This window comes from Molothrus aeneus, chromosome 2 (assembly GCF_037042795.1).
Source record: "Molothrus aeneus isolate 106 chromosome 2, BPBGC_Maene_1.0, whole genome shotgun sequence".
NCBI lineage: Eukaryota > Metazoa > Chordata > Aves > Passeriformes > Icteridae > Molothrus > Molothrus aeneus.
Genome location: NC_089647.1, coordinates 5,776,121 through 5,796,531, shown reverse-complemented (window position 1 = coordinate 5,796,531; position 20,411 = coordinate 5,776,121). Strand labels below are relative to the sequence as shown.

The 20,411-nt window shown below is 41.0% G+C and overlaps 1 protein-coding gene across 1 annotated transcript; it reads left to right on the top strand.

The window, feature by feature from the left end:
* The first annotated feature begins 5,709 nt into the window (after positions 1 to 5,709).
* CHMP2B (charged multivesicular body protein 2B) lies at positions 5,710 to 17,219 on the top strand. The gene is made up of 6 exons (XM_066568394.1): positions 5,710 to 5,849; positions 8,697 to 8,788; positions 11,725 to 11,919; positions 14,144 to 14,246; positions 15,194 to 15,300; positions 15,425 to 17,219. Exons 1-6 carry the CDS (start codon positions 5,816 to 5,818, stop codon positions 15,536 to 15,538), a joined length of 645 nt encoding a protein of 214 aa, XP_066424491.1. The 5' UTR covers positions 5,710 to 5,815; the 3' UTR covers positions 15,539 to 17,219.
* The last annotated feature ends 3,192 nt before the right edge of the window (positions 17,220 to 20,411 follow it).

The window sequence follows — 20,411 nt, the reverse complement described above, 5'->3', positions numbered from 1 at the left end:
AGACACATAGGGAGTACAAACAAGAGTAATATTTCCAAAAAGATCTTCTCTTAGGAACCTAAGATCTTCTCTTAGGATCAACAGATCTGGGTTGCAGGCAAATTATTTGAAAACAAGTTGTTGAGGCAATATTCCATCAAAATGACTGCTATCAGCCATAAACATATGGGACCCTCTAACTACCCAGGGTAATAAGTCTTGTATATTATTGCTGGGAATTCCTCCAAAGCCCAAATCATTTTTAGTTTGTGAAGCTCCCTAATTTATTTTCCATGGTTGGGAGGAATCTGGTGCTAAACTAAAAATACAGTTTTACCCCCCATTATCTCTGCACATAAAGAGTCACAGAGCTTTGGGCTAGAATTAACATGAGATGGGCTATTATGACTGCAAGAACATTTAGCAGTCCCTGTTGACTTTGCAGTTTGTAATAATAAATATCCTCCCCATAATATCTTACTCTATTTTTTGTGAACTTGATGCCTTAAGGAAGTCTTGAAGCTTGTGATAAAATGCTAACAGTATTTACCTATTTTGTTGCTAGCCTGGATTTCCTTTTCTCCCTGGGAAAAGTCATTTAAAGAAATGATATTTGCAAGCAAAAAAGCTCTTAAAAGTACAACCTCTGATTTCATGAATGCCCTACAGAAATATGATGTCCTACTGTATTTGATTACTGAAGCAAAACTGACTCTGCTGGTACAAAGTAATGGCACTATTTTATAGTGAAGCATTTGCTCTTCCACGAAGGAAAAACCTTGTAATCAGTAATGAAGGTTATAAAAGATGCAGTCTGCAAGTCAGAAGTGTCCTATTAGCACCAATCAAGGTGATAATTAAGACCAGATTTCTGTAAGGAGGGGGTAGGCTTTTAGGGGGCTTCACAAAGTACTGAACTTCATGCACATAATAAGCAGTTCAAAGTACTCTTACTTTACTAAGAAGATGCTGAAAGTGACTAAAAGGAAGGTGTACTCTTGCATACATAAGTATCTTATTTTGTTAGGCTAACTCCGTGCAACAGGAAAAACTTGCCTACCCTCACATACATTAAGGATGAGGGAGCTTGGCAGTTTTCTTTTTGTTGTTGAGGATTTTTTTAAGGGTGGGAGTACTTTGGGTTGGGTTTTTTTTTTTTGCCCCCGGAATTGTTCATAAATTCATTTAGGAGAAAAAAAATTTAGATGAAGACAACATTCTTTATACATTCAAGGTTTCAGTTCACTAAAAGCTTTCCAGCAAACCAGAATAATGTTTCACATTTCAGGGACTACAGTTTTCCTTCAACTCATTCTTGCTGGTTTTTACTTACTCATAGATCTGTCAAGCAAATTCAGCAGAGTATCAAGCAAAACATGTACATCACAAATACCCTCTCTCATAAAAAGACAATCTCAATCAATAGGTGTCAGCAAGTACTCACAACAACAAATTAAATCAAGCCATGCTTACACACCTAAAGTATATTACCCTCTAGCCCTTGCACCTTGTGTGGTGTAAGGCTTAGAAGAGTAGCAGCCTATTGGCAATTGATTCTTTTTAGGCAGGGAAAGCAAAAAACAATTAAGATATGAATATGACCAACAATGCTTCATACACATGGACAGTTCAACTTAAATTGTGAACAGATGGAAAGTAAAACAGTCTCATATATTTCAGTTTCACCACATTCCTCAATAATTTTTCTAGATCAATAAAAATACACTTTTTAAAAATTAAAATGTTTAGAATTATAAACTATTTCCAAATAGGCAATCCACTGATCTTTAACTTACTGACTTGTTTCCCTTTGCCACCTCATTGATTGTGGCATTATTCTTATTGGACAGCAATTCACTATGGGCATTATTTGTAGACAGTCAATTTTCTCTTATTAAATAGATTTCAATAATTTTACTTTCAGCATTCATAAAGGTTATTTCATACCTGTGTATTTGCTAGGTGTGATGCCCCATTTTCCTCCTCCAAATGAGGTATTTTCCAGTTCTCGTGAGCTTTCCATAAATGTTGCTGGAAAGGTGTCTAATCTGTAAGGTAAGGGTGAGATATGCTGTATAAAACATGGTTTTTACACTTGCACAAATAAATGGGTGATTTCTTTTTTAACAAAGCAGGCAAATGAATCTGAACTTATTTGAACCCTCTAGAACTGCAGCACTGGAGGAAACCTCCACCATTTCCTCCACTGAAGGAAACCTCAGTCACAGCATTTCCCCAACAGCTCCTTTTCACCTTCTCTATCCTCTTTCCTAGGGCTGTCTTCATTTATTGCTACCATTTCCAAATCCTTACTCTTCAAATATTTACACCCTGGTTTTGTGCTGGCCACCACCCCTCGCCTGCTCTTTTCTGCTTCACCTTCTTCTAATCCTCCCAGATTTTGTGCCTCTGTATTTCCATGGCCTCCATTCCCACCACGGAGAGCACACTCCCGCTGCCAGGTTCCATTACTAATGGGTGCAGTTAGAGATAATGGGATGACACACACCCAGACTTCAGCAGAGCCACACATTCAACACCACCACCACCACCACCACACTGAACACAGCCACAACATTGCCCTGGTGCCTCTGCAGATCCAGATGTCAGGGTGAACTGCAGCCTGAGCTTCATTGGGATCTGGAATTTTCTCCATGCTTTTTCCCTTCTGTCCCCCTCCTAGCTCAGCCCACCTTCACATGACAAGTATAAAGTCATGCAGCCTTCAGCACAATCTCACAAACTCTTATGCAAGTAAATAGTTTGATTCCCATGGAGCTCCTCCTGGATAAGGTAAAGCATTGCAGAATTTGGAAAGTGGCCACTTGCTGAGGCACCAAAGACACTTCTCCTCATAACTTTATTTTACATGTAAAGTGCTGTGCATTTCATAAAGCAATAAATTTACAAAGTCTTTGATCAATTATCTTTCTCAGGCCTCTGTAATTTTCAAGTTAACCACTTCATTCTTCACTATGCACAGCCTCATTTAATTTCCTTATATCTGCAGAGCAGGAATTAGGCCCAGAATAGATCAAACAGTGCTGAATTTGGATCATTATCCACAAAGTATCCCAAGACAGTCTGCCTTGGCTGTCAGTGAAAGTTCACTTGCAATATTTTACTCACACTAGAAAAGGAGACAGGGAAGACTGGCAACCTTCATTAGACCAGAAATCTTAAAACTATTTAAAGCATGACCTCAAGAACTTCTTCACGGCTCACACATCTGAAAGCTCACCTCTCCTTTTTTCTCTCAAGAACATAGATTTTTTTTTTCAAATCAGACACTTTATCTACTATTCTAGAGAGCAGTACCTGAAAGCACCAATTTTTCTGGGTCTCTTCATAGCAGCCATTTCCTCTAACTACCTAAACATGCTTAGATTTAAGCAGCCTGAACCTCATCACCTAGTTTAAATTAACTATGTGCTTAAATACTCCAGTGCCCTGGTGCCAGAATAGCTTATCTATACCTCTAAAAACAAACCCCCCCTCCTGTTTTTTTCTAAGCACAACTCTGGAACACTGAACACTAGCTTTAATCTGGTTTTGTCACCCATTCACTTTTCATATTTTGACTTGTTCTCATTTTTAAATTAATACAGGATATTGTATCCTCCTGCTAAACCAGTTGTTGTGTCCCAGTTTCACTCTAAAGCCAATAAACAGGAAACACAGAGTCTCTGCTTTGGTTTGCTAGAGATATTTGCATATGGACATTGAGGAAAGGTTATTTATTCCATCTGATTGATTTTTAAAATTTATCTGTAGCATAAAGAACTAAGGGGTTTTTTTTTACATTTTGATTGGTGATTAGATCCTGAACCAAGTCACAATCTAAAAGAAACACTGATATTTAAGCATTAATAATTTAAAAGATAAATTGGAGGGCTTTTCTTATCTCTACTATCAATACATACAACAGCATTCCAACATTCAGGCTTACAACACAGAAAAGTAAGTCTTGGCAAGCAATAGCTCAGACATACTGTATTTATTGCAATCATGAAGCCTATTATGGACATCTTTGTTTATCTCATCACAATTAAACATTCATGAAGAAATATTACAGAAAAAAGCATTTCTGGTCTCATAGCTAATTAGCACAATTTAAGAGTACCCTGTAGTTAAGCTGCCCAGCCTCTCTCTCAAGGAAAGTGGGGATCTGAATCTAAATTACAAGTGCTCTCCTCCCCCTCATCTGTGCATTTTCAAAACCAGGATTTCAGTCCTGCTTACTAACCCATGTCTGACTGACCTAACAAAGAGTACAGACATGCAGGAATAAACTTCTAAAGTGTATTTTATTTAACTTGCCTCATAGAGAAACACCAAATTTCCACAGTATTGATGCCATCACACATGGTCTGGATTTCAGCCTGGTACCATCGGTGAAAAATAACTAAAGGGACACATGCAAAACAATGAAAACTTGCTATTTGCAACAAAACAGTGTTTTCAGAAAATCAAGGAATACTGACAGGACACACATAGTCTGTTCCTTCCCATGTCCACATACATCCTTACACTGCTATTACAATATTCTAATAGATTGTTTCTCCATGCAAGGTTATAAAAGTGTGGTTTATTAGGGTACTGCAACCATAAACTTACGATTGTTTCTCAGGCTGAATTTATATCTAGCCATCAAAATGCATTACTACATTCCAGTCACTTCTTTTTTTCCTTGCACATTAACATAATCATCCCCAACACTTCAAAGTAAGGGAAGTTATATCTAGCTGGCATTCAAACCTACAGCTCTGTCTTTTTTAATAAAGGCCCTCTTTCTATTTTCTAAGGGCATGATGCATATGTAGGCAATCACCAATGATGAAACCACAGCTACGTTATAAACTACCTTATTAAAAATTAAGGATTGTAATTACATATTGAAACCAAGAAAATTATTGTTCCTTTTTCCAAGGAAAAGGAACAATAATATATTCTTGTGCACAGTGGTGCTTGTGACCCTCAGACAAAGGCATATCCAAGAAAACTAAAGTATAATCAGCTCTCTAGACTCAGCAATGGCTTGGGGTGAGGGCCGGGATGCTCCTGAACAGAAAATCCCAAACCCCACGGTTCATCTGTCATGGAGAGGCAGCGACCCCACTGCCTAATTGTGTGTTTAATTGTGTGTTTAATTGTTTAACTGTGCCCAAATCCCTCCAGGTGCCCACGCACCAGGTTTCCTTCTAGAAGCTCTCTGAATTACCATAGTATCCGTGTACACATGATCTAGATTTCAGCCAGTGAAAAATAACTAAAGGGGCACATGAAAAACAGTGAAAACTTGCTATTTCCAACGAGACCGGTGTTTTCACAAAACCAAGCGGCGAGCCCGGAGAGCACCACGCTGCCGAATTAACTTTTGATATGTTTTCATTTTAATCTTTAGAGATTGTAAGAAGTAAATTACTCTCTTTAGAGAGTCCAAGAAGAGAACCCAAGGCACGGAGCGGGGAGCCGGGACATCCCCGCCCGTCCTGGCTCGCCCTCAGGACGGCCGGGCCGGTCCCGCAGCGCCTCTCCCGCCGCTTGGGGTGCCCAAACCAGGGCGGACAGACAGAAAAACCCCACCGAGAGGAAGAGAAGCGGTGCCCGCAGCCGCTCCCCGGCCCATGCCAGCCGCGCCTCCCGGGGCCAGCCCGGCCCGGCCCCGCAGCGTGGGCGGGCGCAGCGCGGAGCCCCGGCCCGGCCCGGCCCCCGCCCGCCCCTCGGCGCCGGGAGGCGGAGCCGGGCGGGCGATCGCGGCCCGGCCGCTTCCTGGTCACCGGAGCAGGAGGCGACAGGAGCCCGCCGAGGCGGCTGCGGGGGTCCGGCTGCCGCCATGGCCTCGCTCTTCAAGAAGAAGACCGTGGACGGTGAGTGGGCGACCGGGGAGGCCCCGCCGCGCCCCCGGCAGCGGCCGCCCCCAGCCCCCGCACGGCCCCGGGCGCGGGGCTGATCCCGGCCGGGGCTCCGGGGCAGCGGGAGCCCGGCGGGGATCGCGGCCTCGGGCCGCGCGTCCCGGCAGGGAGCGGAGCAGGAGCGGAGGCCCCGGCCCGCCCGCCGTGACTCACCGGCGGCGCTCGGGGAGAGCCCCCGGGCCGGGCCGGCCCTGGCACAGCGCGGCGGGGGATTCCTGGCGCTCCGGGAGGGGTGGGAGCCGGGCCCGGCCATCCCGGGCCGTGGGTGAGGCAGGAGGAGGAGGAGGAGGAGCGGCATCGCTCGGTGGCGGCGAGGGACACAAAACAGGCCCGGCAGGAGTTGCTGGGGCCCAGGGGGAGCCGGGACGCGAGCGGTGCCGTGTGAGGGAGCCACGTCCAGGCTGCGGGAGCCGCCGCCGCCCGGCCCTGGGCTCCGCGCCGCTGTGCGAACAACTTGGTTCTTTGTGGCCAGGCTGGTACCAAAACGCTTAAACTTCAGCAGGAACAACCATCCTCAAATAAAGCCCCAAAGGACGGCTTAGCTGCCAGCAGGCCGCTGGGCGATGCTCGGCTCTCCACGTTGTCGTGCCCAGGGCTGGCGAGCCCCAGGTTTGGCTCTCTGGTGTGTTGGGTGCCCCGTGTCAGAGCTGGTGGTGGGTTGGCGTTTGAAAAGAGCTCGCAAAAAATGACGCTGCACATCAACCAATTGTGTGTCACAGCAGGGAACACGCACAGGTCCCACCTGGCTCTTCCTATTTTAGATGTGGCGCCTGAGAGGGGAAGAAGGGGACTTGGCATTAAGCTGCCATGACCAAGGAAGGATTGCAGGAGCCAGGTCAAGCCCTGCCGGATGTCTCTTGTCCAGCCTGTTTTAAGGAATGCTTCCTCCTTGCCCTGGTGTGTGTGACGACAGTGTGACACACAGGAGTGGCTAATGGCATAGGGCTTTATCTCAGAATAACCTGTCGTATTCTGTCTGCTCTAGCAGCTGGGAATTCTCCTCGGTTATCAGAAACAAACAAGAACCAAGTTCTCATCTTGGCCTTCACTTCTAAAAACAAATTAAACAGTCTGTAACTGCAGATAAATGTTTTCAGTTTATTGCCATCCTTAGCTGAAGCCACTGTGGGGGATCAGAAACTACAGAAATAAGCATTCTGCTTACCCTTATTGTCTCCTAAGTACTATTCTAAGTTTGCTATCACCTTGAAGTTCCTACCTCTCCAGCTCACTATACTAAGGTTTTTTTAAAACTAGTGTATTTAGGAAAACCAGTCTTGTATGTAGCTATTAAGCTTTTTCTTTCAATTTACCAAGTGCAGCTGTGCAAGTAATATACATTTATCTATCTTCAAAATTACTTGCCTGTAGCATTTTCAGAATTATTTTCTCTGCTGTTTTGCCAGTGTGAAGAATGCAGTTATATGCCATGCCATCTTTCAGTTCTTAGTTATTGTCCACTGAAAAGTCTGCATCTCTCCCAAGGATGCTTTTTCTGTAGTACTCACAGCAGTAGTAGCATTGTAAAAACAGGTGTCATTTTCACATCTTTTTTTTTAATTATATATTTCTTTGCCCAAGAACTGGGCAATCTCCAGCAAGGTTGGAAATGTATATTCTGTCTTTAAAATGCCACTAAAGGTTTGGGATTTTTTTTTCTGCTACAAACCTATTAACATCAATATAATTTCAGCAATGGATGTTTTACAGTATTTCTGACTTTGAGAAAGAAGAATGCTAAGGCTTCTCGCTGTTTGTAGAAAAATTGCCTCAAACCTTAAAAAATGAAAGGGTGGCCTGTGATTCTACAATTTACCCTTCTAAAGAAAATTTATGTGACAGTCTGCTCCTTTCAGACTCCCACCCGAAGTGCAGGCACAGGAGTAGCTGAATCTCTCCTCCATAGTAACTGCTTCCCCTACGTGGGTCAGAGCATGCTGAGTCACACGCAGGCGTCCTGCTCTGCCTTTGCCCGGGTGAATCACACCCAAGCACGTGCTCTAAATCCTATCAAAACTTAGTTGCAGCTAGCATGATTGATGCCTAGACTGTAAATAATACTTGCTTTAATAAGAGGATGTTATCAGTATATAATTTTTAATAGCACAGTGCACACAACTCCTATGAAGGATGCTAGGTTTCACCTGACAGACCGTGTTCAAGCTTTGCTCGCTCTGTCAGTTGTCAGTAAACTGAAATTTGTTGTAAAGGCCTCCACTTTACTACCTTACTATTCTTAAGCATCTCCTGATTGAAAAGTTTCAAACACTGTTGCTTTATGGACTGATTTGAAGAAGGGCTACACAGATGTGGAGGAGAGGAAGCTCCCCCAGAGCAGAATAAGGACAGAGAAGAGCAGGATCCAGGACTTGCAGCTGGGATTATTGTCACTGTTTTATGGAGCTGGGAGCTCCTCACCTGATCTGAAATCTCATAATTCAAGGCTCCTTCAGCTGCCCTACCTGTTGCAGTCAGGCCTGGCTTGGGGAAAAGCAGTGGGATTGCTGAGTTAGTGCTGGCCTTGCAGCAAAGTGTGTGTACAGATGTCTTACTGAGAGGTTAAGGCTCTTGCTGTGGTTATAGTGCAAAGTAACATCCTAGTTAAAGGTAAAAACAGCTTTGTTTTTAACAGGATATAGCCCACACTGCTGACACAATGATGATGTACACACCAAATGGTATTTTGCTAATATTTTCTGTATCTGAAATGTTGACACTTCACTCTGCATGTCTGCAGGGTGCTTAGCAGGTGTTTATGGAGTGTTGAGAAACTTTGCCCAGCTATCAATGTTTTCTTTCCAGATATAATAAAGGAGCAAAATCGAGAGTTAAGAGGTACACAGAGGGCTATAAGCAGAGATAGAGCAGCACTTGAAAAACAGGAAAAACAACTGGTAAGTATGACAGGGAGCTTTATTTTGCTCTTTAAAACGCACACATGCAATAAAAAAACTTACAAGATTTTAGAGATACCAGTCAATGCATAATAATGAAATACTGAAAAGACAGTTGTCTTCCCCTTTTCATTTCTCAGTTAAAATTGTGTTGGAAAATACTTACTGTCTAAAAGTGATTCTCAGCCTTTGTCATAGGAAAATCCTGAAACAATGTGTTTAGATAAAATAACCACTTTGGGTTTTCCCTACAATTCCCAGCATTCTCTGTCCTTCAGAAGGTTTTTGTTTCAAAACGTTTGTAAATCACTTGTCTTGTGGTGGAAAAATTAAAAGTAGAAGTGCTATCACGTGTTACCATGACTGTCCAGTGGGAGAGAGTACTGGAAAACCACAGGATACCATGAGTACCCCTAGAGTTGTTAATTTCATTCAGACAGAACTTCCCTAAAATTAGCTGATAATAGTAGGACTGTTTGCCTAAATTAAGATGTATTCAGAACTTAACATGTGTGAGCTTTCAAGTACTCAGTGGCTGAATGCTGCACCTGTGTGGCACTATAAGAGGAGAAATGGATGTGCCAGATGGTGGTGTTTGATGCATGAAGAATGCTCACACTGTGGGAAAAGCTGTGCGAATCCAGCTCGTTCCAGCAGCTATTGAGGTGGTGCTGGTGGTTCATGGCAGCAGGTTGCATGAATACCAAGAGCTGGGAATAATAAACTAAAAGATCAGAGAAACTGTTTCTGAAAGCCTTGGACATGTAAAATATAGTAGGTTGCTCATAAATAAGGCATTTTTTCCAGTATGAAATATTCCAAATATGGAAATAACCTTAATTTTAGTGGCTATTCAGGCTGAAGTGTTGATTATTTACCACACTAAGTGGTTTCAGAAATGTTGGATTTCTGAGAAGAAGAAAGGAGTAGTGAAATATGTCTTTGAAAAAGTTAAAATTTGCTGCTGGAATGTAAGTAGCAATGGACAATAAATATTCATTTTCAGTGTCAAATCAGGTGAAGAAGGATCAGGGGCTTATCAGTCAATCTCGAAACATTTCATTATGTGCTTTCTCTAGAGAGACCTTTTTTTTCCCTCCCTTAATTTTAAGGTACTACTCTGAGAAAACCAAGTTATGCAGTTATATTATTTCTACAGCTAAAAATACCTTAATGTATGCAGACAGTTCTGTTTCAGTTCAGTAACCTGATATAAATGTACAAATTTTGATTTTTTTTTCCCAGAAGAACATGACTGACTTCAATAACCTTGCCCCAGACCTCTCAAAAGCAGATAATGTACACCAAATTGACCCAAATTATTTTTAATTAGGAATAAAATAATCTGTTTGATTGATAGGGTTTGATTTCTGCAGGTGGATTATCTGCAGTGATTTAGCAATGGTTTATATTTTGCTTTGAAAAAAATCAGGTTATAAAATCTATGTAGGTCTTTCAACTTACTCAGAAAATCCCTATTTTCAAACATTTGCTGTTAAAATATGGGGTGCAGACTAATCCCTCCAACCTTCACAATACTTTAGATAAAAAAAAAAAAGGAAATAATATTCTGGTGATATTATAGGAATTTTTGTGGCTTCTGTGAACTACTTTCAAGGAGCACAGCTTTACTTCTATTTCAGGCCTGTAAGGTTTGAACAGTCTCATGCTGCTTCATTGCCACTCTGTACCTTCCTGGGTTAAAAATAGTGTGTATGACACACCCTTTAGGAACTGTGACTCTGCAGAGGGGATTTTGTGCCAGAGCCATCTCTGGAATAAACTTAACTGTGAACTTTTCTGGTAGTCAGGGTAATGCAGTGGGCCAGTTTACATCTGCCTTTAGAGTTGACTGTTCTGCATGTCCTGGGGGCTAGAATTTATCTTTTCATACCTTCTTAGAAGTGCAGTTTTCTTTTCACTGGATTACCAGTGCACATCAAGTGAAGCAACTGCATACCTATAGCAGGCATATTATCCTGAAAAATCCAGGAGAAAGCTGGTCTTCAAAAGGTGCTTTTACTTAATGGTAAAAACCAAAATGGACATGTACAGGAAACTGAGCCACTGTGGCAAGACCTGCTTAAAAAGGCTGTAAAGGAAAAAGTTGTTGCAATTTTTACATTACCAAGTTACAAATCAGAAGGCACACTTTGAAGAATCCCAGCTGACAAGATTATTTGTGCCAGGCTTTTTCCTGGTACCTCTGGGCTAAACAGATTGTTATTTCTCTTTGAATTGACAGATTGGGGTTTGGTTTTCTAAGACAGAAGTGTCTTTCTTACAGCATAAGCACATGTTAAATTATGCTATTTTTATTATGATTTAAGTCCAGCTAAATTATAAGGGTGAAGAGCCTATAATTATTGATCATCTAACTTTACTGGTCATCTAATTAACATCATTATTGGTCATCTAACTTTATCTACTTCTTCCCCAAAAAGGCTCTGAGGTTCTCTTGAGGCTGAAAAAAAGTTGAAAAGAAATCTCAATTTCTTACACGAGTGATGTTGTTTGATTGCAAGAAATCAAACTTGATTAGAGTCATGGCACCAGTAGTTGACTAGACATCATAATTCCTTCCGTTTTTGGGGCTTTTTTTGAAGGGTGGCTGCTTATCCAGACATGGAATTGAATGTGCACATAGAAGTGAATGTGACATCATGCAGAAATTGCAGTCTTTGGGGGAACTGTGTGCTACCACACTATAATTCAGTCTCATTGAGTTTTTTCCTTGTGGTCAGATCATACCAGCATGACATTGATTCTGCTAAACAGCCTTGTTAAAAAAGCAAGGAGCTATTTATATAATTTAAATGTCTTAAAAGATTCAAGAGGATAGCTAATTTTGAATTTAATTATTAGCGGTAAGGCTTAATTATAGTCTTTGCGTGAATGGAAATTCTGTGGAATCAATCTCACACCTTTTTTCACAGGAGCTGGAAATCAAGAAAATGGCTAAAACTGGGAACAAAGAGGCCTGCAAAGTGCTGGCAAAGCAGCTGGTGCAGCTGCGGAAGCAGAAGAACCGAACCTACGCTGTGAGCTCCAAGGTCACTTCCATGTCCACTCAAACCAAGGTCATGAACTCCCAGATGAAGATGGCAGGAGCTATGTCAGCCACAGCAAAAGTAAGGCACCACAAGATATTCTTTTTTATATTCAAATGCAGCATATGGTTGCAAAAATTCTGTTATTTTGGGTAATTTTTGGTAATTGCAGTACTAAAACTCACTTGGGTTTATATTGTTACATTTTTGTTTGGGCAATCTGTCCCTATAGAACCTACATACTTTCTTGGTCTAGACATCTGTCAAACGTTTACATGACCAAAATAAACTAATGCCAGTGAATGAACTCTTTTAGTACATAAAAAAACCCCAAACCCTGCTGCTACATTGCCTTGCCTGTATTTATTGTCACAAGCAGTTTTTACTGGGAAAAAGTAGGGCATGATTTGTCTAGAAATCAAGGCACTGTGTCACAATAGCTTTATGGCTTTTGAAGAAAGTAGGTTATTGCTTTGGATCTAAAATTCCTAAAAAAATCTAATCTGGAGTTTGCTGTCATTCTCTCTGTGCTCTCTCAGGAAAGACTATTGCATTAAGTTTCCTCCCAGATCTCATCTCATAAAAGAGTGAAAAATCTCAGTTTTCTGAGTTAGGTGTGAACTTTCCCTTATTTCCCTGAATTAATAAAGAGGGATTTGGCTTTTGACAAGGAGGACTGTTCAGCTCAAGGTGCAGGAAGCAGAATTATTGTGCATCACTGTAGACCAAGCTGGGCTTTGATCCCAGTCCAAGTTAAATCCAGTAAAACACAGCAATGCAACTTGGTGCAGAAAGGAATTACCACAAAGGCTTGGTGGTCAGGTGCCTTTCAGACACAGCATGAGGGCAGATTCCAGCCAGCCAGTGATACAGAGCTCTGGCTCTGCAGCAGATTTACACATTGGACTTGTCTGACTGATCAGGTTCAACACCTAACTCAGTATTCTTACAACAGCACTCATGTGAACAAGTTTGTCTTGCTTTTTAATTATTACGGGAGTGACTTGTTTTTATCTAGGATAGATCTTGGATTAAATTTCTCAAAACCAGAGTCACTGGAGTAGTTATGAAGATTAGGTCAGTAGGAAAAAAAATATTTATTTTTAAACAGCAGGCAATTACACGTACAATTTGTGTAACATTATTGGAAAAAAGGTCCAAATTCTTTTGATCAATTTTAAAGTGGACATTTTGCCTTATCGACATGGGAAGCTTAAAGAATCGTTAATCTCATAAAACTATCAGTGAAAAATATATGGGATCAGTTGCCTTAACAAGGCAAATATATATACTTCCAGTATACTTCTTAGCATATATGTTGCTAATTCTGAACATTGTAAAGTCCAGTTGTTACCTGATTATTTTTTTCATGCATCTAACCCTTATTTTCTGAAGATATGTAAATAAACTCACTATCAGTGGAGATATTTTTGACATCCATTTATACCAGCACCTTCCAAGTCCAAAACAACTTCTTAAATTCAAATAATGCAACCATGAGCACACAGTCTTTGAAATTCAAGTAACATTAGTATCATAATGCATTATCACCTTGAGAAACTCAGACATGAAGGCAGAAGCCCTTCTGTGAAGCCTGTGGTGGCTTTATACAATCTCTTTTAATTAACCATCTCTTTTATCTTCTCAAAGATGGTTAAATTTTACATTCGAGTTGCTTATTTCTGTATTTAGAACCTGATATCCCACAGTAACTTGCTTTTTAGGAAAGAATGAAGTACCCATAGCAGTGCCCACAAAGGCAGTAAAATGGGTGAAGTATATTTCACTGTCACAGCAAGATCTCCACCCAACACACAGGTGCTCCCTAAACAAGTACTTCCTCAACACTTGGATATTTTCTTTCCAGAGAAAAGTAATTTTTCCATTAAATTATAACACCAAGAAGCAATTTAAGGCCTGTCCTCCAGTGGTGGTTCAAATAAATGGTCCTTTCTGAGTAAGAACCTGCAGCCATTTACTTCTTTAATGTGTGTAGCTTTCAAGTTAGGAAATGTTCTCCATTCTTTTCATTCAGATCAGTTGGATTTTTCCTAATACAAGGCCAGGGGAGGGTCATGGTGCAAGAAGGATGCACACATTTAAGAGTCTGTTTATTAGGACACTAGATATAAATATTTCTTACTAAGTGCAGGCTGTACTATTGCTTTGTCACTTACCTAATGTTCTCATGGGATGTAGAGAGACAAGGAAAGTGAAATTTGGATTAAAGCATTTTTCTTAATGAATGCACTGATATTTACTAATGTCTCATTGTATGATCTAAGAGTTTTTTCCATATTAATAGACAATGCAAGCAGTTAATAAGAAAATGGATCCACAAAAGACACTACAAACTATGCAGAATTTCCAGAAGGAAAACATGAAGATGGACATGACTGAAGAGATGAGTAAGTTCTGCACTGCAGGGGACTGGCTTCTCTTGGCAGGGGACAACCAGCCTAAAAACACTGATGTTTGAAGTTTATTTCTGTAGTTAATGAGACTGACAGCAAAAATGTAGAGCAAACAAAACAATGTATGTCTGAGGAGGAGTGCTGAGCCTTAGACTTCTTAGAAGGTCTAGGTATTAAATCTAGAATCCATTCCTTCCCATCTTCTGCAAAAGATTCATCACATTTTTAGAAGGAACATTCTGGGGGGAAGAAGGTTTGAGGCCCATTCAAGGCCTTGATGGCATAACTGGTAGGGGGACTTGAGATTATCAGTTTAGATCTAAATTAAGGCAAAATTTCAGCTTTCTTCACATGATGGTTTGCTATGGTTCTGTCTCCTTTTTCTTAAATTAAGCCACCAAAAACTTTTTGGGGAGGCAGCAAGTTCCTTGTTCCTGCCTGTATGTGTTCACTGTCAGCTAATTCCTGGTGTTGCTCACAGTCTTCTCCCCATCCCAATCCCTGCCTTGTTGGTCACATTAAGTAGCATGGACTCAAACCAATGCTGTTGACCAAGATGGAAACACCTCAGCTTCACACAAGTTATCTGAGTAGTTAACAATTTTGGCAACATACTTGGAGAAGAGGATTTTTATGAAACTAAAGGTGTTTTGCAGAAATGTTAAAATCTAATATGGGGGGAGATACAGCGGCTGAACTCTTTAGGTGGAACTGAACATTTTTATAAAAACAGCCATGCCTTACCCTGTTGTTGCCCTGGCTGTGCTCACAGGCTTTGCAAGGCAGAGCTAAGGAAGCCTCTCTCACACCCAGGTGCCTTCTGCTGGTATCTCACACCGTGGTATTACTGCTGTGTTCTGGGAGGGTGGAAAGATAGTGCTAGGTCATTTTAGTCACCTTTTTGCTTAATGCAATCTGGACTTTTTTTTCTTTCTTCTAAGTTAATGATACTCTGGATGACATTTTTGATGCCTCTGATGAAGAGGAAGAAACCCAAGATATTGTTAATCAAGTGCTTGACGAGATCGGGATTGAAATCTCTGGCAAGGTATGGCTATTTTTGCACAGCTCGCGCTTTTTCCCCTGCATTCCATTTTTGAAACACAGTTTACTCTAAAAGTCAGCTTGTCATAAACCTGCATTGTTCTGACTGAACTCGTGTCTCCTTGCAGATGGCCAAAGCTCCCTCAGCTGCCCGAGGTTTGCCCTCTGCATCGGCCTCGAGCGCCGCCACCATCTCGGACGAGGAGATCGAGCGCCAGCTCAAAGCCTTGGGCGTGGATTGACTGAGCCGGCTCAGAGTCTGCCTGCTGGGGGCTCAGCCCTGCGCACGTGTGCAACGTGCAAATACTCTTTCAATGCAACCGATTTCTGAAGCCTCAGAAATGACAACTTGAAGATGAATTTGCAGAGAAAAGTTCTTGTTTTTTTTATCCATTGCATGGAGTCTTTTTGACTCTGGACTGACCAGGGGTGTAGTTCTAACAATAAATTCACTTACACCCAATCCAGAGCTGTCCTTTGGATTCAAAGTTTTCTTCCATCTCTGTTCCTGATCTGTCTCTAGAACTGGCTGTTCTGTGGCTGGTCATGCCACTTCCTACGACACCTGTGTAATATTTATCATTTTTACAAAACTATCATTAGAGAAACATTTAGTCTGCCAGCTCTTAGCACAAATGAAACTCCACCTTGGCTCTTAGTTGGAAACTTTTTTTTTCCATGAGAAATAGCTTTGAATGTCTAGATAATTTAGGCAGAAAGAAAAAGCATTTTTATGTATTTCTTCAAAATTCCTTTTGAGCTGATGAAATAATAACTTGTAATTCCTCTTACCAGAAGGGAAGGATACACTCCTTGTGCAGTTAATTTTTCTGGAAGAGGAGTTACATTTGTTAGTAAAATTTGTTGCATGAAAGGCACTGATTGAACTCTATTGTACTGTAACATAGCTGGTTTCAACAGAATTGCTGTGCCTTTATGTATATAAATCTTGTACCTTTGTGATTTTCTTTCAGAAGGAGTCTTTGAAAGGTGAGTAAATTTAATAATTAAGATGGTTTTACAAAATGCTTTGGTGAGACCTCGCCGTACACTTGATGGGACTCAGTGCTGAAGTGGAGAGATGCACTCATTCAGAAATGCAAATTGTGCACTTGAAAAAAGGACATTTGCCTGAAGCAACATTTGTATATATTTTACAGTACTTCTTAATGGAAGATAACTGCATAATTGTATTGTTTGCTAAGATGCAACTGATCACATTGATAAACTAAATCTAAATATTAGTTTTGAGAACAATTTTGGATCATAAATGATAACTACTTGTCTTAACACTATAATAAAAGCATTCTGGTTCTGTGAAGGTTTTTCTATGGTCTCTGAACTGCATCAACACAATTCTAGCTTTAAGTGGAGCATGCATTGTGCTAAGGAATAGGAACTGTTGATACTGGAAATAGGCAAAATGAGAATGCGGTTCCCAGTTATTATTTTGTGGATGGTGTGATATTCCTCAGCCCTGACACTGCTGGAGATATTTACCCCTCAGTGTTGATTTATTGGTGCTGCTCATTGAGCAGAAACAACAGTCATCTTGGCTTTAAAAAGAGAAAATCAAAATACCTCCCAAAAGCAAAACCAGGAAAACTGGAGGGGAACAAACCTGATAAAGAGACTTTGCTGCTAGGCAAAGTGTAGCAGGAAACCTCAGTGAATCTGCTGCTGTTGCACCATCTACTGTTTAGGACTGAAGTCAGCAAAGAGAACTCATAGGAGAGCCTTCCTCAGGTTTCAGGCCTAGAATTGCAGGTGTTCTTTCTCTTTCAAAGAAATAATGCAAAACTGAACCTGTCAGGTAGTGGGTAGGAATGTGTAAGTTAATATATTGCATATATCCAATATGGGGTGATTTTTTTTTTTACAAGTTATTTTGTAAAAATCTAATAAAAGGCTTTTTATCCCACAGTGACTTTGTCCTCTGTAGGGTTAGTCTTACACATCTGTCTCTTACTGGGCTTTCTTTGTGAGCTCTGATAAATATTCCTTTGACTAGCTTTGATAAAGCACAAAATCATATTTATTGTAGTTGCTTATGGGCCTTTAATTTAATACTCAGCAAAGATTTGTTCAAGTTTGCATTCCCTTGTCTGGAACCTCATGCCCAAGTACTGCTCTGTGGTGCTGAAAGAGAAATCATAATGCGAACACAGGGATAAAATGTAAGTGGTTGGTTGTAGTTTGGTTGAACACCAAGGCTTGTGCCCTTTCTGAATGAGGTGTGCAGTTGATTTTTAAGAACTGTCAAAATTGGGCTTAATTCCATAATGAATTCTTTCCTCTGGGTCTTTGAGGAACAGGAAGAAAGGTATTGCTTTTTTGGTGACATTATAACTGCTGACCTAGTGCTGGTGTCAGTATCAATCCTGTGGTTTAAGTTACCTTTTCAATCCTGTAACTCTAACCTGTGTAAAGATCTTTGGGTAGCAGGGTGAGAAATGCTGTAGGTTTGCAGGCTTGTTATGTGCCTGCAACTATGGTCAGTATGTTGGATCAGGCTAAAAAATTGCACCCCCTGCTTAGATACAAATTCCTTTTAAATCACATTGAGTGATGAAAAAAAACCAGTGAAACCACTCAATCCTTACCCTCCTTTATCCTTGCTAACACCTAAATAGGAACTGGATCTGAGTCTCCATCTGGGAGCAATGACACAGTTGTGCACACACCTAAAAATGGCTCTACCCAGAGCCCTACTCCTCAAGTGCCCAGCAATTCCCAGGGGAGCAATGAGAACACGATGAGCATCAATGATGCTTCCTCCCTTAGTACTCTTCCAATCTGTTTCAAAAATAAAGTACATCCAGAGCCCGAGCCCTGTGCAAGTTCTACACACACCAGCTCTAAGTGGCTTTCTCATCTGAGCACTCCTCCATACAAAAGAACTTCTGGCACCTACTTTTTTCCCACCAATATTTTTTTCCCAAGCATGTTAAAAAGCACCATTTTGTTTTAAGCTTCTTTCTATCTTCCTCTATTTACTCCTAGTTCTTATATTATGAACAGCCTGCCTCCATCAGCTTTTTAGAGCAGTTCACAGTTGAGCAGACTCTAGCATTCAATGCACACACATTAAATCTAGCAGAGAGTAACTTCAAGTTTTTCACCTTACCTTTCTCAGCAGCTTGGCCTGTGCTTGGTCAGTTGTGCCCCTCACTCGAGGGCTCAGCACATCACAGTTCTTCAGAGACAGCCGAACCTCAGATTTAAACATTGTGGTAACACCTCGTTTTGACCTCTAGTGTCCTTTTAACACCCTGCCTAAAGTGACCATGGGAAAAGAAGAGCAAGAAAAAAAACCCCACAAATATCTCAAAAACGGCACAGCCCACCTTGGTTTTATGGCCAGCTAAACTCCTGCAGGTTCATAGAGCTGCTCCCTTGAAAATCCTGCCTTATATGCAGGTTGGGTCCTCCCCCCTCCACCCCAATCAAAAGTAATTGGTGGTAATTAAGTTGTTCCTAGAGGAAAAAAAATGAATTGCCATTTTCTGTAAGTAAAGCTCTAGCTGCAGCCATTGAAATTGATTTCATCCAGCTTTTCTTTAAATAATTCTAATTTGTTTGTATTTCTGTGGCAGCAGGTAGGTGGGTTTAAATGGTGGCTGCTTCCCCCAGTTGGCCTTTTGTCATTCCTTTGCAAGACAATTTTGTTATGTGTCACCTTTCATTTTATTTTACTCTGTTGCTGCAATTAGCTTTCACTTATGAGACTTTTTGAGGGGCAAGAGACCCCCACGTTACAGTGAGGTCACTATCTGTTAGAGCATTCTAAAATACACTGCCACAGGACACACAGCTAAAAAGAGTAAAGTGTTACCAAAACAGAGATACAAACCATTGCCTGGAGTGCCAAAAGTATAGGAATACTTTATTGGATGAGGAGGTTGGGAAGTACAGGCTGATAGCATTTCTAGGAAGCCTTTTATAATTAAGAAAATAATTTAGAATATAAATAATTTTTATATACCAGATAGCGTTTTCAACATACATAACATTTGACCACATCACATGAAAGGCACACCAATGCATGCCACCACCTTTGCTGAGTGCTGATCCTCCAGCTGAACTTTTTTTGTGAAGTTCATGACCTGCTGGTAACCTGTGGTGGATAAAAGTGTGCACCTTGGTCTCTGCTACAGCAATGAGCTATGCTAGTGATGAAAGCAGCCTGAAGGGAGTACATAGCCACAGTTCGTCCCCTTTGAGTTATTAAATTGAAGTTTTCTTCTCAGTTAAGGGCTTAGAGTGGTGCATTCATCCATAAAAATGGGGTTTTTTAGAAATCCAGGAGCCTGATTTCCATTGTTGAATATGCTTACGGTCACTGCAGTAAGTATCAGAGATAATTTAATGTACACTGGAGAGTGAGCACTTAACTTGTACATGCTGCTTCTAAGTGGTCTTGAACATTAAACTCCTCTGGCTTTCTGTGGGCCTATTATATAGACATTTTCTAAATCATCAGGTTTGTTTTATGGAAAAATAAAATGCATCGGGCCAGTACTACTTGCGTGTACTCACTTAATTTCAGTCCTGGGAAAACAGTCAAAATACTTATATGGTAATGGGCTAATTCCCATAACAATGAGCAGGGCTGATGAGATGGCTGGATAATCTATCCCTGGTGAGTACTACAGTCATTAATTCAGTTTTCTCAGTGCCTGCCTGATAGGTGGAGCTCTGGCACTGGTATTTTTTTCCCCTCCATTATCTCTAGGCAGGAGGATGACAAATAAGGGATTATTTTAAATTAGTGGGGTGTAATAGAGGGGGAACATGCAGTGCCATAAATTCTTCTTTTGTGTACTTTTTAGCTTAACACACCATCTCTGGTGTAAGTATGTCCACACATGGTTTTAATCAGAAGAAAGTACAATGCAGAGAAAGGCCAATGTAATAAAAGCCCTGATAAAGTATCTTTCTTCCCTTCAGGCCACAAAGTCCTGAGGTCAGATAAATTGTATTCCTGTTTTTATAGCTAAACCTACCCAAAACAAACTTTGAGGCACATAACAAATTAGCAAGAATTACCTTTGATAACAAGCATTATCCAAGCCACTTCTACTCGACACCGGGTCAAGGTGGTCAAATGTTGGG

Coding starts and splice junctions, on each gene's coding strand:
- CHMP2B (XM_066568394.1), top strand. CDS start 5,816: ATGGCCTCGCTCTTCAAGAAGAAGACCGTGGACG. Junction 14,247..15,193: donor GGACATGACTGAAGAGATGA/GTAAGTTCTGCA, acceptor CTTTCTTCTAAG/TTAATGATACTCTGGATGAC. Junction 15,301..15,424: donor GGATTGAAATCTCTGGCAAG/GTATGGCTATTT, acceptor GTCTCCTTGCAG/ATGGCCAAAGCTCCCTCAGC.